We start from the raw sequence: 27609 nt of genomic DNA, 5'->3' as shown, positions 1-27609 counted from the left end.
ATTCAAGTTGTACGATGTGATAATTTAATATATGTATACAATTTGAAATGATTACCACAATCAAGCTAATTAACATATTATCTCACATAGTTTTCTTTTTAGTGTGTGATGAGAACACTTAAGATCTATTAGAGGGTTGGGGATATAGCTCAGTTGGTAGAGTGCTTGCATCACAAGCAAAAGGCCCTGAGTTCAAATCCACAGTACTGCCAAAAAAAAAAAAAAAGAAACTCTTAGATTTCAAGTATACAGTAAAATAGAGTGAACTTTAGTCACCTTGCTGTACACTAGATCCCAAAAGCTTATTAATCCTGTAACTGAAACTTTGTACCATTTCACAAACATCTCCCCGTTCCCACTTTCCCACACTGCTCCATCACTGGAAACTTACATTCCATTCTGATTCTATAAATTCAAACTTTTTAGATTCCACATATAAGTGAGATCATACGATATTACAGGTAAGTACAGCCTTATTTCACATAGAAAACTGTCCACAGTTCATTCATCTTGTCGTTTTTAACATGATTACCTACTCTTTTTTTTGACAAATATGTGTGTGTGTGTGTGTGTGTTGTCTGTGTGTGTAATCTCATTCTTTTTATCCATTTGATATGGTTTGGATATGAGATATCACTCCAAAAGCTTCTGTGTAAATGTGGGAATATTCAGAGGTGAAATGATTGTATTATGAGAGCTGTAACCTAATCAGCCCATATGTATATATGCATATGTGCATAAAAATGAAATTCCCCGTGATATGTTTATATATGCATATGATGTGATTTCATTAAATTCATTCTATATTTCTTCCCCTTTCCTATCCCTTCTCTCTTACTCTTAATCTTTTCCTACTGCACTGATCTTTCCTATTTCTTTATGATATTTGATCTCCCCTACCATTGTCATTGCTGGTGGGATTGCAAATTAGTACAAGCAACCTGGAAAGCATTCTAGAGATTCCTCGAAAAACTAGTAATGGAACCACCATATGATCCAGTTATTCCACTCCTTGGTATTTATCCAGAAGAACTCAAATCAGCATACTATAGTGATACAGAGATAGAGCCAGTTGCTCCTCTGACAGGGGATTAATATCTGGAATATATAAAGAACTCAAAAACTTAACACCCAAATAACAAATTACCCAATAAATAAGTTGGCAAAAGAACTAAACAAACATTTCTCAAAAGAAGATAAAAATGGCTGACAAATACATGAAAAAATGTTCACCATATCTAGCAATCAGAGAAGTGCAAATCAAAACTACACTACAATTTTATCTTACTCTGATCCGAATGGCAGTTATCAAGGACACAAATAATAATAAATGTTGGCAAGGATGTGGTGGAAGGTACACTATATTTTGTTACAATAATGGGAAGTTGAATAACACATAAATATTTTAAGTTATTTGATGCTGCTGAAAATGGAATTTTCCTAATGTCTTTATCAAATAGTTCCTTGTTAATATATAGAATGCTACTTATTTTTGTGTGTTGACTTTGTATCCTAAAACTTTACTAAATTATTTTATCATTTTTAACACTTCTTAGGTGGAGTCTGCTGGGTTTTCTATATATAAAATCATGTCATCACCAGAGACAGTATAACTACTTTCTTTTCAATTTAAATGACTTCATTTTCTTTATATTGCCTACTTGGTCTGTCTAAGAGTTCCAATATTATATCCAATAGAAGTGGCAAGATTGGACACCCTTGTTTTCTGCTTGATCTTAAAAGAAAAAGTTATAGCTTTTCACTATTAGGTATGAAGTTAGCTGTGGGCTTGTCAGATATGGCCTTTATTGTATTGAGAGTTTTTATCATGAGTGAATGAATTTTCTCAAATGCTTTTTCAGCATCTATTGAGATGATCAAAGTATTTTTGTCTTTCATTCAGTTAATGTGTTACATTTACTGATTTGTATATATTGAACCATTTGCACATCCCAGGGACAAATCCCACTTAATCATGGTGTATGATTCTTTTAATGTGCTGGTGAATTTAATTTGCTAGTAGTTTGAGAACTTTTTCATCTGTGTTTATTATTATTTTGGCCTGTAATTTTATTCGTATCTGTATTTATATAAGAGTAATGTTGAGCCTCAGAAAATGAATCTAAAAGTGTTCTGATCGCTTCATTTTCTTTGGAAGAATTTGAGAAATATTGGTATTAATTCTCGAAATATTTGATAGAATTTAGCAGAAAAGACTTGAGGTCCTGGGCTTTTTTTGATGAGAGTTTTATTAGTGATTCAATCTCCTCACTCATTGATCTGTTCAGTTTCTATTTCTTAGTGATTCAGTCTTGGTAGATTATATAATTATAGGAACTTATCCATTTTTCCTAGGTCATTCAATTTGTTGGCATTTAACTATTCATAGTGGTCTATTAAAATGTTTATATTTCTGTAATACCTGTCATAATATCTTCTTTTTCATTTCTGATTTTATTTATTTGAGTCTTCTATTTTTATCTTATTTTTGCTAAAGATTTGAAATTTTTGTTTGTCTTTCAGAAACCCAACTCTTAGTTTTGCTGATCTTTTCTATTATTCTCTGTTTCATTTATTCCTGTGTGATGTTTGTTATTTCCTTTCTTCTATTAACTTTGGACTGAGTTTATGCTCATTTTTCTAGTTACTATGATATAAAGTTAGGAGGAAATTAGTCTAAAGCTATTTATTTGAAGTCTTTATTTTTTCTTAGGGTAGGCATTCTCTACTATAAACTTCCCTCTTAGAACTGCTTTTGCTGTATCCCATAGGTTTGAATATTTCCATTTTTGTACATGTGTGTCAATAAATATTTTTTAAAATTTCTTCTTTGGTCTATTGGTTGTTAAGAAGTGTATTTTTAAATTTTCACATATGTATGAGTTTTTCAACTTTACTCTTCTTATTAATTTTTAGTTCATACCATTGTGTTCAGAAAAGTCTTAATTTGTTACAATTCGTTTTGTGATCTGACATATCATTTGTCCTGAAGACTACTCAGGAATTTTCTTACAGACTTGAGAGGACTTCTCAAGAGTATGTATTCTGCTACTATCGGATGGAGTATTTATGTCTGTATAAGTCTGTTTGATCCATAGTGTTATTCAAGTCCACTGTTTCCTTATTGATATTTTCTCTGAATAATCTATCTGTTGCTGAAAGTGGAATATTGAAATTTCCTACTATTATTGTAATTGTTATTTGTCTTTTCAAGTCTATTAATATTTGCTTTATATATTTAGGTTTTTCTGACCTTAGATGCATATATATTTACAATTGTTACCACCTATTGAAAAATTAATTCCTTTATTATATTGTGACTTTATTTTTCAGTAGTGGCTGATCTTTGAAAGTCTATTTTTTCTAATAGATGCAATTATCCCTGCTCTCTTGTGTTACCATTTCCATAAAGTATCTTTTTCTATTCTTTTACTTTCAGTCTATAATAGCTAAACTGAGTTTCTTATAGACAGTATTAGTATTACACCTTATATCTTTTAATATTGTGTATTCATTAAGAAGTTATTGGACTGGGGATATATAGTTCAGTTGGTAGAGTGCTTGCCTTGCAAACACAAGGCCCTGGGTTCAATTCCCAGCACCACCAAAAAAAAAAAAAAAAAAAAAAAAAAAAAAAAAAAAAAAAGTTATTGTAGCTATAATTGTTTTTTTTTTATTTTTTTTATTGTAAACAAATGGGATACATGTTGATTCTCTGTTTGTACATGGCGTAAAGGCATACCATTTGTGTAATCATAAATTTACATAGGGTAATGTTGTTTGATTCATTCTGTTATTTTTTCCCTTCCCCCCACTTCTCCCACCCCTCTTTTCCCTCTATACAGTCCTTCCTTCCTCCATTCTTGCCCCCCTCCCTAACCCTAACTCTAACCTTAACACTAACCCTCCCACCCCCCATTATGTGTCATCGTCCACTTATTAGTGATATCATTCGTCCTTTGGTTTTTTGAGATTGGCTTATCTCACTTAGCATGATATTCTCCAGTTTCATCCATTTGCCTGCAAATGCCATAATTTTATCATTCTTTATGACTGAGTAATATTCCATTGTATATATATACCACAGTTTCTTTATCCATTCATCAATTGAAGGACATCTAGGTTGGTTCCACAAGCTGGCTATTGTGAACTGAGCAGCTATGAACATTGATGTGGCTGTATCTCTGTAATATGCTGATTTTAAGTCCTTTGGGTATAGGCCAAGGAGTGGGATAGCTGGGTCAGATGGTGGTGCTATAGTTGTTTTTAAATCTATCTTTTAACTGTTATACTAGTTAATAGTGATTTACCCACCATCTTTACAGTGGAATTTTATTCTGAGTTTGACTATGCATTTACCTTTATTAGTCAGTTTTATATTTTGTTACTTAGCTACCTTTTATCTTAGCTCAATCATTCCCTTTTGCATTTCTTGCAAGACAAGTCTTGCAAGGCATCACAAGCACTGATGACATCCTCAGCTTCTATTTGTCTGAAACATCTTCATCTCATTTATTTCTGAATGACAGTTTTGCCAAATAAAGGTTCTTGGGTGACAGTTTTCTTTCTCCTTTAGGTCACCACTAATAGTTTTATGATGACCATTGTGCGTGACAAGTCACTTTTCTCTTGGTGCTTCAAAATTCTTTCTTCGTTTCCTTTTGACAGCTCAATTATAATGTGTCTCTAGGTAATCTTCTTTGGGTTTATCTTATTTAGCAACTTTTAAGCATCTTGAATCTAGCTGGTCATATCATTGCCAAAATTTGGGGAATTTTCCACTATTATTTCTTTAAATAATCCTTCTATATTTTTATCACTCTCTTCTACTTTGGAATTCTCATAATGCATATGTTCATTCCTTTTGTGACAGGTCCTATATGCTTTCTTCATTCTTCTTCATTCCTTTCCCCCTTCTAACTAACATCAAATGACCTGTTTTTGAGTTTACGGACTCTTTTTCCACATTATCGAGTCTGTTGTTGCAGTTCTCTGTGGAATTATCCAAGTATGTCATGGTATTCTTTTGCTCAAGGGTTTCTGATTGGTTATTTTTTATTGTATCTATTACTTTATTAAAATTCTTATTTTGCTCATGCATTATTTTCTTAATTTTGTTTAGTGTTCTATCTATGTTATTTTGCATCTCACTGAGCTTCTTTAAAATGATTATTTTGAATTTTCCATCTGGCAATTTGTAGATCTCTCTTTCTTTGGGGTCAGTTGTTGGAGATTATTAGTTTCCTCTGATGATGTCACGATTGCCTGATTCTTTATCATCCTTGCAGTCTTGCATAGTTCTCTGCATCTTTGAAATAGCAAGCAACCTTTCCAGTTTTTACAGATTGGTTTCAGCAGGTGAAGACTTTATTCTATCAGACCCTCCGGCTGATGGGAATGCATCCAGTATTGTGGTTAAGCAGGTTGCAATTAAATAACATGCCTACTGCTGAGTCTTCAGTTGTCATATCTGTTACCAGGGGTGTGAGTGAGTACCTGGTTCCTGGGTGAATAGAAGTGCCTTTGATCAATAAGGTTTTTACTGGGACCAGGGTCCACAACAAAGACCACAATTGTATCTGCAGATTCAGGTCTATTACCAGGTGCATGGCAGATGCAACTTCTCCTGGGTACCTGGGAGGAATTATGCTTGGTCATGGAACAGTTCCCTGAACAAGCATAACTGTCCCAGGGTCATGCCTTACTGGGCTGGAATCAAGTCACAGGACTACTTCAGAGATCATAGTTGGAACCAATGTCAGCAGCTCAGCCTCTGGATGTACAGATGAGTTCATCTCCCACTGAGTCACTGGGTGGGCATAACTACTCTCAAAACTCAGTTGAGATGAACTGGAGCAGAGTTGCATGCTTGTGTCTATATGTTCTATGGGAATAAACGCAGTGACCTGCCTCTAGAGACATGAATGAGCATGTCTCTTTCTGGTTGTCTGGGTGACCTGAATGACTTCCAGACCATGGCTAAGGGGGTCTAGAGCTAGGTTCCATAGATACTCCTGCTGGGTGCCTGGTTTCAGCAGATGAAGACCTTATTCTGTCAGATCCATAGACTGATGGCCTGAGGGTGGGTGTGTCTCCTGCATTGTCCTTGTGTGGGCAGACCTATGGGAGGTGCTGTAAGTGGATCATAAGCTACTTTAATGTCCACATGTGGGACTGATTCAGCAGGTCTATGATTCTAGGCATGGGTGGGTGTGATTCCTCCAAGGTAGTAGGACAAAGAGGCTATATCCAAACCAAGGGAGGAAGGATCATTTCTAGGTTTTTAACTGGGGCCATATGTTCCATGATCTTGTCACCTTGGTATGGGCCTACCTTCTCAGAATGACCCTCCTCAGTCTAAGACTCCTTTGGAGTTTCACAGCTTCCCATTTGGATCCCAGAGCTCCCACATAAGCATTTTTTTCCCCACAATGACTACCCAATTATTGTTGCTGTGGAGGGGATATAAGCAGGGGCCCACTTTTAAAAGATTAAGAAATATGCCATTAACTGTTGAGAGTAAAATAGCTATCACTCTAGAATTATATGCCCCAAATAACTAACTAATCCTTCCAAGTAGCAGCTCCATTCCTAAGTATATATAAAACGATGCACTGAGCATTATAACCTAGGTATACATTTGTAGAAAATGTGTAAATGAATTATGAATTGCATGTGATAAAACACTAAGAGCAGGTAAAAGGAATGACCTGGGCTAATATATTTTAAGATAGATAATGTTGAAAAAAAAAAAAACAGAGTAGCATATCATATATTTTACGTTTACAACATGAAAAAATTATATTATTTGTATACATATTTATGTTGTACAATATTACAAAACATGTGAGAATGGTGTATATCAGTTTTCAGGTTGTAGTTATCTGTGGGGAAAAAAAGGAAAGGAGTGAAACTGGGGAATATTTAGGGGGTCTTCCATTTTATTTCTTCTATATTTTTAAATATTGAAGCAAACACAATAAAGCATCCAGATTTGCTATAGCAAAATAGTAGATACGTGGGGGACCTTTATGTTACTCAGTGGATTTTAAATATGGTACAATAAAGATTGAGAAGCAGATAGGTGCCTTGGACGGGTGTGGTGGCCTGTCTATCTTTATGAGGTGTCACAGAGAGTGATGCAATAGAAGAGTCACAGGCTTTTCAAAATTTGCTCACTCACAGTTTCCCCCTTGAAGGAGGAACACCTGTGAAGTAAGAAGACCTAAAACAAATCAAAAACTATTATGTGTAGCTTCACATTTTCCATAAAATAGGAAGGAGAAAACGAATGATATCCTTCATTCCATGAGCTCTATGCTCCTTGGTGGGGGAAGATGAGTGGTAGGACTAAACTGAGAAGGGGTGCACGGTTTTTTCGAGGTCGTTCTGAAGAACCTGGCAGCAGTGCAAGTATTAGTGCTTTGCTAGCAGAGCACGAAAACCCTGATGGAAATGGGTAGGTAACAACACAGAATGGTTTCTGTAAGGTCTGACATTATACATGTCATGTGTGTAGTTTGTGCCCTGTTTACCAAGAAAATAACTGAATTTACCTCCTTTTAGAGAAAATCATTTACAGTTTCCTCAGAAGGTTTCTATCGGTCACCATATTTCCTGTGGCATGCTTCCTTCTTTTTCTGCCAGTGGTATTTAGTTTGATTACAGCAGTCTGGGGATAAGGACTATGAAAGAGAAGCCATACTTGGAAAAAAAAAAAAAAAATGAACCCGTAACTTAAACTTTACAGATGACTCACTTTTTCACTGAAGGCCTAACTTGTCCAGTCTCAGTGCTATGCAGAGCTCAATGCTGGACTGATAATGCTAGATATAGACATTTATTACACCCTTAGATGAGAATGAGTAAACAGCTTGATAGTGGATACACACTTTGAGCTAATAACACATTTAACACATTCCTCTAGTAGATATTCTATAGTGCCTGAAAGGAGTCAGAAGGGAAGCCCTATACACTTGGGCCAAATATGCTGCCTGATGGGAAAAGAAAACTGAAAATAGTGAAATTACCATCCCAATAGTACCAATGAAGAAGCACTTGCACAGAAACAAAACTGTGTATAAAAATGTAAGAATTGCTACAGAGTTATTAGTACAAGAAAAAAAGCATTTTATAATCGGTCAATAATAAAGCATGCTCTGCTTAAATTTCAGAATCCAACAGTCGAGGTGAAGGCATAGGAGTTTTACAAAGAGAGCCTGGCAACCAGGCTTGGGGGGTGGGGGGAAAGCTGAATTAATCTTTGGTAAATAATATAATTTAATTTCATTAAATCAGTCCACCAGCAGAACTCTCTATCACTTCTTCTATGACCAGTAATGATTAAAGGAGGGAATGATTTCAAGAACATACTTCCTGGAAGTAAGAGAGTGAGGAAAATTCTCTTCTTAGTTAGTTTTAGCTAAGCAACCCTCGTTGGGGGAAGTGAGTCTCTTAGAACTTCTGTTAGGGATTTGGGTCTCTCATTCTAAGCCTCCCTGTGGTTCTGGAGCTATAGGTTTACCAGGCCCAATTGACATTACAATTCAAGAGCAGATCAGTGAAGAGTACATTTGTGCATCATTTTGTCAACTAACAAAAATATTAAGCAATCTGTTTACTGATGGTTGAGCATAATTAAGTAAAATTTAAGGAAATACTCATATCTAAAGATAAATCACATCATGTCCAGACCTAAGATCAACTTCTTAGACATTCCTCATAGACCTGTGCAGGGAATTGTGCTTTTCAGTTGATGGAGACTACCTCAGAGTCCATAGGTGAACCAAAGTGCCGAGTGACTTGATGTGCTGGGACCACAGTCACCAGTCTTTCCTAAATTGTGACACAGATCTTCCCTTGTGCATCCAGCTTATAGCCTTCTGTCTTAGCTCAAACTATTTAAGCAACCCTCTTTTCCTTTGGAATTTTTTTAAAAGGTTGAGAATGGGGGTTGGAGGTGTCACTAAGTGGTAGAGCATTTGTCTAGCATGCACGAGGCCCTGGGTTCTATCCTTACATTCACACACACACACAAAAAAAGTTGAGCGTGAAAAGGTTATAACTACAATCACTTTGTAAAACTTTTTGGCAGAATCCTACTGCAGCTAAATATGCACATATCCTATGATACAGCAATTCCTCTCTTGGTAATACACCTAAATGATACACACACAGGTGTTCATCAACAAATAATGTATGAGGGTGTCCACAGCAGCATTGCTTAAGAATATTTGTGACAGAATTGTCCTAGTCCCAAATGCCCATCAATACTAGGATAGATATCAGGAGTATATTCACATGGTGGGATACTATAAAGTCATGAGAATGAATGAACAACAACAACACAGCAGCATGATGACTTACAAGCATAATGCTGAGAAAAGGCAGACAGAGCACATGCACATGGAGTTCCAACTATGTACATCACAAAACTGGGCAGACCTAGTTGGTTGGGGTAGAGCTCAGGAGAGCTGTTACCTTCAGAGATAGAAGGTGTAGTTATGTGAGGGCTTCTGACTGACTGGGTGTATTCATCTGCTTGAGCTCTTATTTTAAAAACCAGAGACTGGAAGAGTTAAACAGAAGAAACTTATTAGAGTTCTGGAGGCTGGGGTCAAGGTTCCAGTTGATTCAGTCCCTGGTGAGGATTCTTCCTGACTTGCAGACAGCTGCCTTCTCACTGTGTCCTCTTATGGCCCTTCTTTTGTGTGCACATGCGCAAAGTGCTCTGGTCTCTTCTTCTAAGGAGACCAGCCTATCCATTTAGGGCCCATTCAGGTGAATTCATTTAACCTTAGTTAGCTCCTAAGGATCCTGCCTTCAAATACAGTCACATGATAGTGGTGGGTGGTTGCTTCAGCATCTGAATGGGGGAGGCATGCAATTTACAGTCCCCAGCACTGAGGATACTCTTATTTCTAGTTCTGGGTGAGACTCATGGATATATTCATTCTGGGAAAGTTCACTGTGCTATACAATTTTGATGTGTGTACTTCTGTGTGCATGTGATCTATATCTTAATACAAAGTGGGAAGAGGCTTATGATGACTTAAAATTTATCAAATAATATTTATTCCATTGTACTTTAGTTTAACACCTAATTTCTGCTAAATCAAAGCCTTACTTTTCTTTTCTTTAGATCATTCTACATTTGAGACCTCCAGGATACCTGTCTTCATTTTTTTTCCTTGTCAGTCTTTCAAGACTATATAGATAGGCATATATATATATAGATGTGAATATATATATGTGAATATATATAGTTATATATATGTGAATAAGGAACATGAAAGTCTGTGTGTATATCTTAAGAAAATTATTTTCTCTCAATTTCAAAGATAATGGGTTAGGGATTAAGTGGACCCACAGAATCCATCTAGAATAAGCAAGAATGAGAATAAGCAAGCATGTTCACTTGGGAATAGTGGCTAAAGTCCAAGTTAAAGGTTAATGGTAATGGATCACATTGTAAAATTCTTCTTTTTTTAATTTTTATTTTTTTGTAGGCTAACTCGATCATGGAAGATTATCCTAAGTATAACGTTTGTAGTTACTTTTCTTCTTGTGGGTAAGTCTTACCACTAATGATCCAGAACACAGTTTCACAGGATATGTCTGTACAGTAAGCAGATGGCTCATATTGGTAATTAAATGCCACAGAAAACACTAGAAGTGAACTGCACATTCTGGAATCATTTTTTTTCTTTTATCTCTTATTGTAAAAGTAATAGTTTTCTTAATAGAAAATTTAAAAAGTTTTTTCTCTTAGAATTGTAGTTTAAGCTGGGCATGGTGGTACACGCCTATAATCCCAGTGGCTTGGGAGGTTGAGGCAGGAAGATTGCGAATTCAAAACCAGCCTCAGCAAAAGTGAGGCCCTAATCAACTCAGTGAGACCCTGTCTCTAAATAAAATACAAAAGAGGTTTGGGGATGTGGCTCAGTGATTGAGTGCCCCTGAGTTCAATCCTCAGTACACCACCCCCCAAAAAAGAATTGTAGTTTAAAATAGCAGAAGTTGCTTTAAAATTTAAAGTCTTTAATATATTTATTACAAATATTACATTTTCCAAATTTTGGTGGCTCAGTTTGGGACTGAGTCAAGGACTTAGTCATCACATGGTTCAAAATATTTTACTGCTTAACATGCAGTTTGTGGTTTTTGACAAAACAATATTACAAATCACAACCCCTGGCGTTAGAAAGTTTCTCTTGAATGTGTTGACAACTTCAGGTATGGAATTCCTATTGAAACCAGGGTTTCGATTTGGTTATTGCCACAAAATGGTATTTTATAATACACCAGTATTCAGGGTGCTGTTATTATTATTATTATTGCTGGACTGCTGCCTTAGCCCAACCTGATATCAGCTCAAGGTCAGGATGGCTGCATCCTCTATCCACAGCTTTAGTGAATGAAGCACACTTCCCAGCTCTGGGGATCTCCATTAGGCCCTGAATGTTCTCGTTTCTGATGAGAACTGCACACCTCTTGTCTTGCTTTGTTTCCTGGCTGTCTTTTCTTCACCTCAGTTGACCTTGAAATTGTTACCTTCACCTGCTCTTCCCCACCCTGCTGCTGCTACCCCTGTCTTGTCATGCCTATGGATGAAATATCCCCATGGCACTAGCCCAGGCCTATATGCAGTGAGGCAAACCTGCTTTTTCCAGGCTCCACTTCAGTGCCTGAGTTAGGGGCACACAGTGTGGGCAGTAGAGCGATTTGTGTTCATAATGTTTCTCACTTTAGAAATTAGACTTCATATTCCTTTGGCATCTGTGTTAGTTTTACGTTGCTATGACAATATACCTGAGATAACTTAAAAAGAAGCATCATTTATTTTAAGCTTAGAATTTCAAAAGTTTCAGGCAATGACCAGTTGGTCCATTGTTTCTGGGCTGATGGCATCATCGTGGTGGGAGCCTATGATAGAAGAAGCTTCTTGTCTCATGGTGTCCAGGAAGTGAGAGAGAGAGAGAGAGATGGGGTAGGCTGTGGTCCCAGCATCCTCTTGAGCCTTTGGGGAACATTATTCCAACTGCAGCAACATCTTTTAAGATACACATTTATATCTTGGAAACAAACTGCTTATTTATATTTTTAAAATTTCAAGCTGACTAATTGACCAACAAATGTGCTAGATCCACTTTAGATACTACTAATGCATTTAATGATTTCGGTAGAATTAAACTGGATTCTGATACTCGGTCTGTACTGAGATGAAATTACTTAATATGAAATCAACTATTTTTGGATGAATATTTCAGAGGTATTTAGTGCACTCACGATGTTGTGCAATCTCTTCCTCTGTGTCTTTACTAAACAGCTTCATCCCTCCCAAAGGAAACACCCTGTACCCAACAAGCAGTTGCTCCCCATTTCCCCTCTACTCAGGCCCTGGCAGCCACTAATCTGTATCCTGTCTCTATGTACTTACCTCTTTTGGAACATGCAACATGTGACCTTTCCTGTCTGGTTTCTTTGGCTTGGCATAATATTTTAAAGGGTCATGCATATTGTAGGGTGTATCAGTCAGCCCTTCATTCATTCTCATAACTAAATAATATTTCATTATATTATGTACTGCATTTTATTTATCTTTCTATCCATTGATGGACTATTTCTACCTTTTGGCTATTGTGGATAGTGGTGCTAGGAACACATATACAAGTGTTTGTTTGAATACCTGCTGTTTTCGAGTGCATACCTAGCAGTGGAGTTTTCCACAATGGCTTGCACCACTATAAATTTCCACCAGCAGTGTATGAGAAGCCTGATTGTTCCACACCTCACCAACTCGTGTTATTTTCTTTTTTTTTTTTTAATTATATCCCTTCTGGTAGATATAAAAAGGTATCTCATGGTAGTTATGATTTGCATTCCCCTAATGACTAATGTTAAGCATCTTTTTTTCTTTTTTACTTGTTCTTGTTAGATATACATGACAGTAGAGTTTATTTTGACATGTTATACATACATGGAGTATGACTTACTCTAAATAGGCTCCCATTCTTATGGTTGTACATGATGTAGAGTTGCACTGGTCATGTATTCATATATGAACATAGGAAAGGTATGTCCAGTTCATTCTACTGTCTTTCCTATTCCCATCCTCCTTCCCTTCCTTCATTCCCCTTTGTCTAATTCACTGAACTTTTATTCTTCCCTCCCCATTCCTTGTTGTGTCTTAGCATCCACATATCAGAGAGAACATCCGGCTTTGGTTTTTGGGGTTTAGCTTATTTCACTTAGCTTGATATTCTCCAGATCCATTCATTTACTGGCAAATGCCATAATTTCATTCTTCTTTATGACTGAGTAATATTCCATTGTGTATGTATATCACATTTTCTTATCCATTAATTTGTTGAAGGGCACCTAGTTTGGTTCCATAACTTAGCTATTGTGAATTGAGCTGCTATAAACATTGATGTGGCTGTGTCACTATAGTATGCTGATTTTAAGTTCTTCGGGTATAAACCTAGGAATGGGATAACTGGGTCAAATGGTGGTTCCATTCCAAGTTTTTTGAGGAATCTCCATACTGCTTTCCAGAGTTGTTGCATCAATTTGCAGTCTAACCAGCAAAGTATGAGAATACATTTTTTCTCCAACATTTATTGTTATTTGTTATTATTGATGATTGCCATTCTGACTGGAGTGAGATGGAATCTCAGTGTAGTTTCGATTTGCCTTTCTCTTATTGCTAGAAATGTTGAACATTTTTCATATATTTGTTGACCATATTTCTTCTTCTGTGACGTGTGTTCAGGTCCTTAGCCTATTTATTGATTGGGTTGTTTTTCATTTGTTTGTTTTGGTGGTAAATTTTTTAGTTCTTTGTATATCCTGGAGACTGGTACTCTATCTGAGGTGCAGGTGGCCATGATTTTCTCCCATTCTGTAGGCTTTCTCTTCACATTATTGATTGTTTCCTTTACTGTGAAGAAGCTTTTTAGTTTGATACGATCCCATTTATTGATTCTTGATTTTACTTCTTGCATTTTAGGAGTCTTCTTGAGGAAGTCGTTTCCTAAGCCGACGTGGAGAACTGGGCCTAGTCGTGCAGGGTCTCTGGTCTAATGCCTAGGTCCTTGATCCACTTTGAGTTGAGTTTGAGCAGGGTGAGATATAGGGGTCTAACTTTACTTTGTTACATATGAATTTCTCATTTTTCCCAGCACCATTTGTTGCTATCTTTTCTCCAATGGGTGTATATGGCACCTTTTCTGGTATGAGATAACTATATGTGGGTTTGTCTCTGTGTCTTCTACTCTGTACCATTGATCTTCATGTCTGTTTTGGTGCCAATACCATGGCATTTTTGTTGCTATGGCTCTTTAATATAATTTAAGTTCTAGTACTGTGATGCCTCCTGCTTCACTTTTCTCGCTAAGGATTGCTTTGGCTATTCTGGACCTCATATTTTTCCAAATGAATTTCATGACTGCTTTTTCTATTTCTGTGAAGAATGTCATTGGGGTTTTAATAGGAATTGCAGTAAATCTATATGGTCATTTTGACTATTAGTTCTGCCTACCCAAGAACATGGGCAATCTTTCCATCTGCTAAGGTCTTCTTTGATTTCTTTTTTTAGAGTTCTATAGTTTTTGTTGTAGAGGTCTTTCACCTCTTTTGTTAGATTGATTCCCAAATATTTTATTTTTTAGGCTATTAAGAATGGGATAGTTTTCCTAATTTCTCTTTCAACTGATTCATCACTGATATATAGGAATGCAATTGATTTATGGGTGTTAATTTTACATCCTGCTACTTTGCCAAATTGATTTATGAGTTCTAGAAGTTTCCTAGTGGAGTTTTTTGGGTCTTCTAAACATAGAATCATGTCATTGGCAAATAGGGATAGTTTGAGCTCTTATTTTCCTATTTATATCCCTTAAAATTCTTTCACCTGTCTAATTGCTCTGACTGGAGTTTCAATAACTGTGTTGAACAGAACTGGTGAAGGAGAGCATCCCAGTCTTGTTCCAGGTTTTAGAGGGAATACTTTCAATTTTTCTCTACTTAGAATGACGTTTGCCTTGGGTTTAGCATATACAGTTTTTACAATGTTGAGGTATGTTTCTGCTATCCCTAATTTTTTGAACATTGATTTGATACTGTATTTTGTCAAATGCTTTTCTGTACCTGTTGAGATAATTGTGTGATTCTTGTCTTTAAAGCTATTGATATGGTGAATTAACATTTATTGATTTCCATATGTTGAAACAACCTTGTATCCTTGGGATGAACCCCATTTGATCATGTTGCAGTATCTTTTTAATTTTTTTTTTTTCTTTTGCGGTGCTGGGGATTGAACCCAGGGCCTTATGCTTGCGAGGCAGGCACTCTACCAACTGAGCCATATCCCCAGCCCTTTAATATGTTTTTATATGCTATTTGTTAGTATTTTATTAAGAATTTTTGCATCAGCAATATTGGTCCGCAATTTTCTGTCTTTTATGTGTCTTTGGTTTTGGAATCAAGGTGATACTAGCTTCATAGAATGAGTTTGGAAGGGTTCCCTCCTGTTCTATTTCACAAAATAATTTGAGGAGAATTGGCATTAGTTACTCTTTGATGGTCTGGTAGAACGTGGCTGAGAATCTATCTGGTCCTGGGCTTTTCTTTGTTGGTAGGTTTTTGATGATATCTTCAATTTCATTGGTTAAGCATTTTTATGAACTTATTGGCCGTTTTTATGTGTTCCTTGAAGGACTGTCTAATAGTCTTTTGCTCATTTTTAATTTTTTTGTCCTTTTGTTGTTGAGTTGTAAGTGTTCTTTATATTCTTTGGATACTAAAACCCTTCTCAGACATATAATTTGAAAACATTTTCTTTCATTCTGTAAGTTGTCTTTTTACTTTTTTTATAATGTCTTCCATACACAGAAGTTTATAACTGCTGGTGTCATATCAAAGAATTGCCTAACCCCAAATCTGAAGATTTATCTTGTTTTAGTAGTCTTGTGGTTCTTGTTCTGATATTTAGGCAATTTATTCCTTTTAAGTTTGTTTTTGTATATGGTGCAAGGAAACAGCCCAATTTCATTATTTTGCATGTGAATATCCAGTCATCCCAGCACTATTTATTAAAACAGATAATTCTTTCCCCATAGAAATCTTTGAATGGTATTGGCACCCTTGCCAAAAATTCACTTGGCTATAGATGTGTAGGTTTATTTGGGGATTCATAATTCTATCCAATTTCTCTGTGTATTTTTTATTATACCAGTATTACATTGGTGGGATTTTGATTAGGATTGCTTTGAATCCATAGATAGCGTTGGATAGTATTGCCATCTTAACCATAGTATATCTTCCAACTCATGAACATGGATTGATGGATTCCCTTTCTATTTATGTAGTTCTTTGATTTCTTTCAACAAATAGTTTTCAGATTGGGTTCTAAAATGAGGTTCACATGAGCAGTAGAATCATGTTCTTAAGTCCATTTTGCTAGTCTCTACTTTTTACTTGAAGAATTTAGTTAATTTACATTTAAATTACTGACAAAGGTTTTTTCTGCCTTTCTAAAATTTTTATTTTTAACTTTACTTTTTATTTTTGCAGTAATAAAGATTAAACCCGAGACACTCTACCACTGAGTCATATCTTTGGCCCTTTTTAGACAGGGTCTCACTAAGTTGCCAAGACTGACCTCCAGTTTGTCATCCTCCTGCCTCAGTCCCCAAAGTCCCTGGGATTACAGACATGTGCTACTGAGCTTCTCTTTTTATTTTTTCTCTATGCCATATATTATTTTTTGTTCCTCATTTCATCTATTATTGCCTTTTTATATGTTTAATTGATTTGTTGTAATATACTGTTTTATCTTCCATTACATATGTACATAATTTTTCAGTGGTTACCATGGAATTACAATGAACAGCTTCAGTTTTTAACAATTTAGTTTGAGTTGATACCAAACAAGTTTTAACAGCATTCAAATGTTCTGTTCCTCTATAACTCTGCCCCTCTTCATATTATTGTCAAAAATTGCTGCTTTACATACTATGTACCCATTAACATAGATTTATAATTATGGTTTGTACATTTGTCTTAAAATCATATAGGAAATTTTAAAAGAAGTTACCAACCAAAAATACAATAATACTGTTCTTCCTGTGCTGTTACCTTTACTGAAAATCTTGATTTCTTCATATGGCATGGAGTTACTCTTTTGAACATCTTTTCACTTCTGCCTGAAGAACTTCGCTTAGCATTTTTTAAGAGCGCAGATCTAGTGGTATCAATGCTCTCAGATTTTATTTTTCTGGGAATGTCTTTAATTTTTATTTTCATTTAGAAGGACAGTTTTGCTGGAAAGATAATTTTTATTGTTGTTTTATTGTTGTGTTGGCACCTACGTCAATATTTTTTCCTTTCAGCATTTTAAATATATTATCCACTGCTTTCTGTCCTCTATGACTTCTAGAGAGAATTCAGGTGGTAATCCCACTGAGATATCCCTTCTATATGAGAAGGTATTTCTTTCTGGCTGTTTTCAGGTTTCTTTCTGTGTCTTTGTCTTTTAACAATTTGATTATAAAGTGTTGGAGTGTGGATAACTTTGGAGTTTATCTACTTTGCGTTCATTGAGCTTCTTGAATGTACGGATCATGTCTTTCATAAAATTTGGAAAGTTTTCAGCCATTATTCCTTCAAATCTTCTTTCTGTCCTTTTCACATTCCTCATTCTGGGTCTGTCACAGTGCCTGTGTTGATCTACTTGATGATGTCCCATTTCCCTCCTAGACTCTGTTCACTTTTCTTTTTGTTTTCTTTTTGTTCCTTGGGCTACAAAATTTCAATAGTCCTATCTTCAAGTTCACTGGTTCTTTCTTCTGCCATCTCAAATCTGTTGTAGAGCAAAATTCCAGAGTTAACCCTCTTAGTTTTTTTTTTTCTATTCTGATTGTTACTATAGAGGACTGACTCTTTGAGTGCCCTGTTCTACTGTCTTCTATGTTGTTATCCAAGGACCTCATAGAATATCTATCTGCCTTATATATCTGTGTCCTCCGTGCTTAGAGAAATTACTGTTAAGGCATGTAAAATATTTCAGAAATATTTACAGATAAGCTCTTTAATCAGAGTTTTCCTTTTTTCTCTAACAGGACTTCTAAACAACCAGTGGCTTAAAGAAACAGAGTTTCATCAGAAATCCAGACACTTATATGCCATAATTGCAGAATATGGTTCAAGACTTTATAATTACCAGGTGATGCCCTATTAAGTTGTCGTATGTCACTCATTTAAAACTTAATATGCTGTAGGACGGGTCCAGCTTGCAGTATGTGATTTTGTTTTGTGTGAGACTGTCTTATAGAAATAATGTATGAAAAGTTCTTTTAAGTGATTTCATGGCTAAGAAGCCCCAAAAATTCTCCACAGCTTCTGATCCCTGCAAGTACCCCACTAGAAGCTCTAGTACAAAGAAAATGGCAGATCAATTTTTACTGGTAAACTTTCTGATACTCTGATCAGTATAACATATTCTTTCACTCCCAACCTTGTTAGATATCAGTGGGTTTAGATGGAGGTCAGTCATTGACTGTTCCCTTCTGGTCCACCCCAGGTCATGTATACCTCCCTAGCACTTCGCACTGTGCTTTATCCATTCTGTACTTAGACCTCAGAAAATGAGAGGGCGACGTGTGATAGATCTATGACCAGGTCACCACTGCGCCATGGGAAGAAAATACAGATGAATTGACTTGTGTCCACACATATGCTGATCTTTTAACATGCAGGTGACTCCATGCAATCACTAATGCTAGACCTGCCTGCTTAGATATACTTCCTGCCCTTTTCCCTAAGGTAGGTCTTCTGGAATCATCAACTTTCCAGTTCATCCAGAAATGGCTTCATTCCGATGTATTTTGCCCTGTGGAATCCCTAAAGAAAGGCACTTTATAGATCCCAAGCTACATGCAGTAGATGCTATTCCATGGTTTGTTTTGGTCAGCTCAATGACAATAGATTAAATATGCCTCCTGTCTTTAGATACTATTTTATAATATCATTTTATAGCTAATATGCCAGTAAATAACATTTTCAGTTAATATGTATTTCTGAACAATTGAACTGTTTTAATTTTTCAGTATTATAAACATGAACATCTTGTAGCTAAGACACTTCACCCATCCTTGATTGTTTACTTAGGGTACACTCCTGAAAGAAGGATAAACATGGAGTATTTGCAATCAACAGGTGACCTTTTTATGTTGAAACTTAATGCCTTCAAATAACTTTTCAGAAAGCTAGATATACTTCCCACTCTCCCACCATAAAGAACAGGTCATGCATCAGAACCAGTCCTCAGCACATCAAATACATGTTTCACTTTAGTTTCAAAATGATCCTTTAATAAGAGTATTACTAGATCCATGTATATAAATTAGGAAGCTGGATCAGAGCAAGGAAATGCAGCTATATGACGTTGCACAGCCACCAATTCTAAAGCTGAAATCCAGACTCAAGACTTGGCTGAGACTGAACCTGCCATCTGCTCCCTGCTGTACATGAAGGATGAAATTTTATTGTCACACACAGCACAACCTCAGAAACCATAGACTTACTGTCACAATGACGAATTTGAGACCGTGATTTAAAATCATTTGCTCCAGCATTTAATTGGTTTATAGCTAAAGCCCCACATTAGGCAGCAAGCTAATTATTAATTATTCACCCAGGGACACAGCCAGCAATCATTATGTCTTCCAGTATTCACCTGGAAGTTATACGGTTTAAAATTAAACATCTTAATGAATTTTGTAGAGAGAAAAAAAAATTAATAGCCATATGGCCAAATTTCATACACCTCCCTGAATTTGTCCCAGCTAAATTATCAGAGCCATGTTTTAAGGCATAAAATGTTGGGTCACATTCAACATTATATTAATAAAGCAAAACAGAGCTGGGGTTGTAGCTTAGTGGCAGAGTGCTTGCCTAACATTTCCCAATACTGGGGAAGATTAAAAAAAAGGCTAAGCAAATAAAACTGAGGCTCTGCCTGTGGCCTTTTCTTGGCTGCCTCTACTTGCCACCTTCATTCTTAAGGAAGCTATAAATCCTATATCTGTTCAATTGGCTACACAGGCAGACAGATTCTCTCTTAATTTATGATTAGAACTGGCTACAGGAGTTCTGCCAGGAGTCCATCTTTGTTGCAGAAAAACAGGTTGCAGGCTGTCCATCTTGGATGCTGTGGTCGTCCTACATTCTTGGGGCTTTGCCTGCCTGAGGCTTTGTGGTGAGGCTGCCCATCCACAGGAAGGACATGCAGGACAGGTTCTTAGGAAACTGAACATCAGTTTCATTGCCACGAGTGTTGCAGAGGGATTATCAACTGTACACAAAGCAGCCTCTGCAGTATTTTTAAAAAAATTTTTGTGGTGCTAAGGATAGAACCCCGAGCCTTGGGCATGTTAGGCAAGTTCTTTATCACTGAGCTACACCTTCAGTCCCAAATCTGCAATACTTTTGATGTTTCTGTTTTATGTACTATGGATGCTGTGAATTTTGATCATTCCTATTCCCACTCAATTTGGTTGCCATGATGCTCAGAAACAAATTTATGACCCACAGCTAATGATTTCTTAGAATTTAAGAACTGTGTATGCTCAAACCCTACATTTCTAGCATCTTTTTACTTTTCCAACCCTTATTTTATCTTCACTTTTATGTCCTTGTTTATTTTTTGTCCTGCATGTTTTTATGATACACACACACACACACACACACACACACACACACACACATTCCTATAATGGATCAAGCCTGAAAAGCTTTTGGAGATGAAGCAAAATAAGTGTCTTAAAAATGTCAAAAGTTTTACTGTTTAAGGAACTCTCAAATTCATTTATTAGCAAATTAATTAAGGAGTGTTTTCTGTAGTTCTCTTAAGGTCAGAACAGAAGAAAGAAACATTGAAAACACTACCCCTGCTGATAGGAAACTTACTCAAACTGAAACTGAAAAGCTAGAAATGAGAATCTCTACCTAGTGATAATAAGCTCTCAAATTCATGTTCCTGTTGAAAGAAAAATGTTGAGGACAGCCTATAAAAGATTGCATTGTTCAGCAGGGGGATAAAAGCCAGGTAATTCTTTTCTGTGTGCCACACTGCATTCCATCCTGATGCCATTATCACACATTGCACAACAGCATTTGTAAAATGTCCCTCTGTGTTGCACAGAGCAAACTGAGAAAACTGATGGGAATTGAGATACTTTGTAACAAAAAAGCAAATTAATCAGAGGAGAAAGATGGAGCAATAGTTCCCAGCTAACATTTTGTGTTTTTGGGCGAGGCGGGGCTGGGGATTAAACCCAGGGCTTTGTGTATGCTAGGCAAGTGCTTTACACTGACATAAACCCCCAGGCCCAGATAACATTGATATTCTCTGTAGGGAGTTGAAAGGTGACCTCCCTCAAAAGATAAGTCCACATCCTGACCCCCAGAGCCTGTGAATGTGACCTTTATTTGGAAAAAGAGGTCTCTGCAGATGTAATTAACATGAAATCAACCTGGATAACCCAGATGGGTCCTGAATGCAATAAGTGTCCTTATAAGAGACACACAGAGGAGAGATGGAAAAAAGAGGAGGAAGTCAAGGGAGAGCAGAGGTTGAGATTGGAGTGATGCAGCCACAATCAAGAATGACAAGAGCCACCAGCAGCTGGAGGAGACAAGAAACAGAACTGTGAAAGAGTACACTTCTGGTGCTTCAAGCCTCCCATTTGCAACCATTTGTTATAGCAGCCCCAAGGACCTCATGCAGTCACTTTGAGTTTTCTTTGGAACTCCTGAAAGGTGGGCTTTGTTACCAAAAGGAAATGACCAATAAATACATGGATGTCTGTTCCCAAACTGGCAGGAGAAATTTTCACTTAGGACAGAATTCCAGAAAAAGCTGATGGAGTCCTCCAGGATGGAAGTTATAATTCATTCAAGGGAGTTGATTGCTTGAGTCAGTCTTGGTTTTCATTCCTTATCTTTCCTCTACTCTGGTTTGTGCTACTTTCTTGGCACAGAGAGAAATGCATCATACTCCTGAACCAACAATAAGCCATGTTCAGCAAAATATGTCAGGGAAGGTGAGTTCTGGACCAGGAAGAATGTCAGAGGCCATTTGTCTCTGGGTGCTACTGACCATTTATTTGTATTGGGATCCTCTTTTTACATGTCTCCTCTGTCTACTGTCTATTATTGCTGGCTCCCACACAGACCTTCTCACATTCTGTGTTCGAGTAGGTGCTAGGTGTGCACACATGTGTGAGTATATATGTATGATTGTGAGTGTGTGTATGTGTGTAAGAGCACATGTGTGTACATGTAAAGCGTGTGTATGAATGTGCATGAATGTGTTTGAGCATGCCTGAGTATGTAAATGTGTGTGTGCCTGTCCCATGCTGAGTGCGGGTGGACGGGGCTTCAGGATGCTCCCAGGTCAGTAACCTTTCTGTGTCTGAAATGGGAGTACCCAGCCACCATCATGTGTGGGAGAGCCTGGATGAGCAGCAGGATGAGCTCATGGGAACAGAGGCACTGGCTGCCCTGCTGAGGTCCTCTCAGAGGGAGGAAATGGCAGCTGGGCTGCTCCATATCCTGGGCAGAGGAACAGGGTGTGCAGCAGTCCCTTGTGCACTTCAAGAGTGCAGACCCTACATCCTACACCATATCTCCTTTGTCTGTCTCCTTACTGATGCCTCAGAGTGCTCCCCCACCCCATATCAGGTGTGTCCAAACACCAAATTCGTCTTCCCTGCTGGCATCCTGGCTAGGGCACCACCTGCTCAATCATTACCAGATGCCTTGTCAGGATTAGGTAGATGACTGTCGTTCTTCTGATTGTTTTTGCTAACCTAACCCAAAGTTAATCACTTCCCTTTTTTATTTAGAAATGGAGGGCTCCCACTTTGTTTACAGGGATAAGCCTAACCGGCTCAGCATGGTCCTCTGGGCTCTAAATCATCCTGGACTTTTCCCCTTCCTCTCCCTCCTTCCCCATTCTTTCCTGCCTTCCCTTCCCACCCTCAGACCCTTTTTAGCACTTTCAACATTTCAAGAAACAGAAAAGGATGACCCCCATCTTGGAGTTCCTGTTGAATGTCCCTCTTTGTTAAATAGATCTGTGTGTTACCTCATCTCCTAGTACAATAACCATGCACAGCTGAGACTGAGGAGGATGTGGACACTTTGGAGGATGCTTCTGTGTCCCCCATCATCTCATGGTCTGAGCCTCAAGGGTTCAAGTGTGATTTCAAAAGAAGACTAACTCAAATAGTCAGGATTCAGAATTACTTCCTATTTATTTATTTATGTATTTATTTATTTCAGACCAGACTTCGTATGCCTAAAGAGCAACTGGAACTCTTGAAGTGAGTAAGATATCTGTCTGATATTTGTCACTCTCTGGTGTGGTTCCAAATACTGAAATATTTTTGCAAAATGATAAAAAAAAAAAAACTTAAGTTATTTCTCCATACTGTTATGCCTTACTTCTTCATGCCAGTCATGAGCATATGTTCCTGGCCATTTTCTCTTTTCCACCATAAGAAGTCAGATCTGTTTTAAAATGACATATATGCATAGGTGAGGGAGGGCAGTTTTTCTTGGGCTGCTTCCTTCTGATAAATTCAAATAAAACTAAACATACTAATTGAAAAGCAAATATGGTATACAAATCAATTCACTTTTTTAAGTTTTTTTTTTTTGTAGTTGTAGATGGACAGAATGACTTTATTTTATTTTTTTATTTTTATGTGGTGCTAAGATTGAACCCAGTGCCTTGTACATGCTAGGCAAGTGCTCTGCCACTGAGCTACAGCCCCAGCCCAGACTATTCACCTTTAACACTCTGTAGTTTCCTTTTTAATTTCCCTTCTTCTTTCCTTTCCATCTCTATGTATGCACAGAGAAATGCTAGGAATGATGTCATGAAATATGAATGATAATAAATTCCAGGAGTGAAATTTGGGGAAATATTCTTTCTTATATTTCTCTGATCTGTTTTTTCTTTATAGTAAGCATGCTTCTGTAAACCAGAAAAATGACATTTTTATTGCTTTAGGAAATTATTTGGCCTTTTATATGTTTCTGCTTCTATGGATCATTCCTTAAGAAAATACATATTGGATGTGCTTTCAATATTATTTATGATTGTAAAAAATGGAAGACAACCTAGATGAGAAAAATAGGCCATTATTTAAATATATTTGAGTCTACTCAGGTGATGGGGAATTATGAAGCCATTAAAATAATTCTAAAATATATTTCATTAAAGTTGAGAGTGTTTTGGTACACACAATTACAAATATCATCTCTATTTTGTTACTGATGTTTTTGCCTGGAATAAAAACTATTAGAAGCACACCAAAATTTAAAATTTGTTTGCTTCTTTGAAATGTTTGTATTTTCCCAATTTTTAACATGCATTTTACAAGTTGGGAAAAAGTACTAGAGAAGTAGTGCTTGTATTTTTATCTATATCAAGAAACACCTGTTCACTTGACATTTTCTTATTCTCTTTATGAGTAATTTTCAAGCTGTAAAAGTACCAAGAATTCTTGGAAACAACATCTTGTATATTCGGATTATAAAGCCAGCAAAAGCTAGCTGCCCCCTGGCCAGCCCCTGCCTAAAGCACTTCCACAGAACTCGAGGCCACAGTTTAAAAATCATTGCTTTGTACTGCTCTGGAAATGCAAGGGGGTCTCAATTTGAAGAAGCATGACATCTAGGATTTAGGATTCACATGTGTGAGGTCACCTAACTGAGGGACAATCAGAGTTAAGCCTTACCTGCTGCAAGGGGAGCATGGCCAAGTTTCAGGACACCCTCAAAAGGTGTCTCCTGAATGCCTTTGCTTATTTTGTGTAGTGAAATGTAATGCTTTTGACAAATGTGTCTTCCTTGCTCTGCCCTTCCTTTTTTTTTTTTTTTTTTTGGCGGTGCTGGGGATTGAACCCAGGGCCTTGTGCTTGTAAGGCAAGCACTCTACCAACTGAGCTATCTCCCCAGCCCTGCCCTTCCTCATCTAATTTTGCTTCCCATTGCTGGCATGGAAGCCCAGCACCCTCAGATGACAGGGACTTGCACCTCACTTCTTCACCTTTTAATTCTCCATGTACAGGAAGGAAAGCCAGACCTTGGAAAACAATTTTCGTGAAATTCTATTTTTAATTGAACAAATAGATGTTCTGAAAGCATTGCTTAGAGATATGAAAGATGGCACACACAATTACAGCTGGAACGTCCACGGAGATGCTGCCCAGGACCAGGATAGCACAGAGGTGCTCGATGAGGCAAGGCGGGGCAAAGGTGTGGGAGGCTGGGATGTTGTTAAACAGGATTTCCTATTGCTAATCCCACTGCTCCTCTGCCTGTGCCCACTGACTTTTAGCTTGTGTCCTTTTTGACTTTCTCCCCTGTAACTTTCTTTCACTAGAGCTTGCCCTGGGAAACTCACTTTTTATCAGTGCTGTGTCACAGAGAAGATGCTGTATTGCAGTATGACTTACTTTTCACTAAAATAAATCACCGATTCTGTTTCATTTCCAGTAAAAAAACAAAAGCAAAGGGTTATTTAGAATGGCTATACACACACACACACAAAGAATGTCTATGCATAAATACTTAATAGTAAGAAATTTTTTATTCTCCATCCTTATAGCTCATAAATTAGGTCAGATTTTGACAAAAGTCAAAATTTCTTTGCTTTACTTCTGTCACCAACACTACCATCTTTCTCTTCCTCACTGACTGTTTTAAAATGCACTGAGATCTAACATGGACCTTCTGCTGTCTCTGGACCTATTTAATCCTTGTCACTGTGAACAGAGTATTATAGTTGGTCAGTGAGAACTAGAACTGTTACACCTGCTCAGGATTCTTGTTTATTTTAGAAGCAAAACATCCTTCAGAATTCAATATTCATTCAAGTGGATGGAAAATTTCTAATATTAGCAATCATCTATTCTTTGTAAACTGCCCGATTACCAAATAAGTACAGAATATTTAAGTCTTTATTGTTAAGCATTAGGACACCACTGAGCCAAGGGGACACAACAGCTCACATAGTACAACCCTGTCTCACATTCCAGAGGGGGGAGCACTATGGTGCAGTGGTCAGGGATTCAGATGGCGCCCAGGTCCACCTTGCTGTTTGGCCATGGGGAGTCCCCGAACTTATCTTAGCTTTAGTTATTTCATCTGCCTGAGGAGGGCCACTTCCAGAGAACTGTGAAAGTGACATTCCAAATACATATACTATGCCTAGCTCAGAAGCATCTTGAGAGCTGTTTAAACTGTTATTATTTTACAGAATTGGGAACTTAGGCTCAGATCAATAAAATGAATAGTCAAAACTCAAGCAGTTGATATTGTTAAAAGAAAACTTTCTACAATTTTTACAGGAAATGTCAAACTTGGTACATTACGTACTTAAAAAGTTGAGAGGGGACATGGTACAGATGGCTGATTATGCCCTGAAGTCAGCTGGTAAGTACAGAAAATGTGGAAAGCTAATTAAAAAAAAAAAAAAAAAAAAAAAGGAATCCTTTAAGAGGGGTCTTTCTATTCTTTAAATGTCTTTATTAGGAAAACATACTTATCCACGTGTAACTTGTGAGGGGGTAAACCTAATCAATCTAGATAATAAAGAAGAGATTAGAAATGGTTGTCTTTTATGTTTTATGAATGCAAATCTTAGAAAACTGTGCATCTTCATTAGCATGCAACTAAAAGAACCGCAAAGAAAGTTGAGATGCCACAAAGAAATTAGGGAAGGCAGACATATTTAAAGCATAGCAAATAGAACAACATTTTATATTATTATGTACTAAAGGGGCTTATACATAATAATCTAAATGGATTATTAGTGACTAAATACCAGTGTTTAAATGTCATTTACAAAGTACTATTCTTAATATCTTCCAATTAAAATTAATTCTTAAGAGCTAAGGCTGTAAGTCATTAACTTTAATAAGCTCTATGCCCTGCTTGTAACAGGCTATGAGCAGTATGTGTTTGATAAGCAATGGGGAAGGAAAGAGAGGAGAGGAAGAAGGGTACAGAAGACAATTTAGATGAAGTGGACTAATTTCTTGAAATATACAAACTATCAAAGGTCACTCAAGAATAAGTAGATAATGATAATGTACATTTATTAGAGAAATAGTTTAAAACCCCTTCTTAAAAAACAACAACAACTCTAGGACTAGGGAGGTAACACAGTAGTAGAGTGCTTGCGCAGCATATGCAAGGTCATGGGTTGATATCTAACACTGCATTAAAATAAATAAGATGAGAAAGAAAACACTAAGCCTAACAGTTTCACTTGCCCCTTTTATCATCACGTAATATTCTTCAACAAAATATTAGCAAATTGAGTCCAATAATACATTAGAATGATAATACAGCATGACTAAGTAGTGTTTCTCCTAGAATTACAAGTCTAGTTTGTCCTTTGCAAAACTTGCTATACCAACAGATTAAAAAATATGGTCATCAGATCATCAAATTAGATCCATTAAAGTCACTTAACAAAGCTCAATGCATCAACAACTTATCCATTCAACAAACTAAAAAGAAATTTCC

General features: G+C 36.9%; 1 protein-coding gene and 1 non-coding gene across 2 annotated transcripts in view; one reads left to right on the top strand and one right to left on the bottom strand.

Annotated features, from left to right (window-relative positions):
* The first annotated feature begins 10515 nt into the window (after positions 1-10515).
* Positions 10516-27609, top strand: part of Sun3 (Sad1 and UNC84 domain containing 3) — a 29048-nt gene continuing 11954 nt past the window's right edge. Inside the window, exons 1-5 of the mRNA XM_047562896.1 lie at positions 10516-10570; positions 18123-18226; positions 23350-23390; positions 25145-25316; positions 26427-26511. Coding sequence (XP_047418852.1) covers positions 23362-23390; positions 25145-25316; positions 26427-26511 — 286 coding nt within the window. The 5' untranslated portion in view covers positions 10516-10570; positions 18123-18226; positions 23350-23361. The remainder of the gene's footprint in view (positions 10571-18122; positions 18227-23349; positions 23391-25144; positions 25317-26426; positions 26512-27609) is intronic.
* Positions 24958-25039, bottom strand: Trnav-uac (transfer RNA valine (anticodon UAC)). The gene has a single exon. It is a non-coding gene; the product is annotated as a tRNA-Val (tRNA).

The sequence above is a fragment of the Sciurus carolinensis genome, chromosome 8 (assembly GCF_902686445.1).
Source record: "Sciurus carolinensis chromosome 8, mSciCar1.2, whole genome shotgun sequence".
NCBI classification, from domain to species: Eukaryota; Metazoa; Chordata; class Mammalia; order Rodentia; family Sciuridae; genus Sciurus; species Sciurus carolinensis.
The sequence above is the reverse complement of the archived record's forward strand: the minus strand, read 5'-3'. Positions and strand labels throughout refer to the sequence as shown.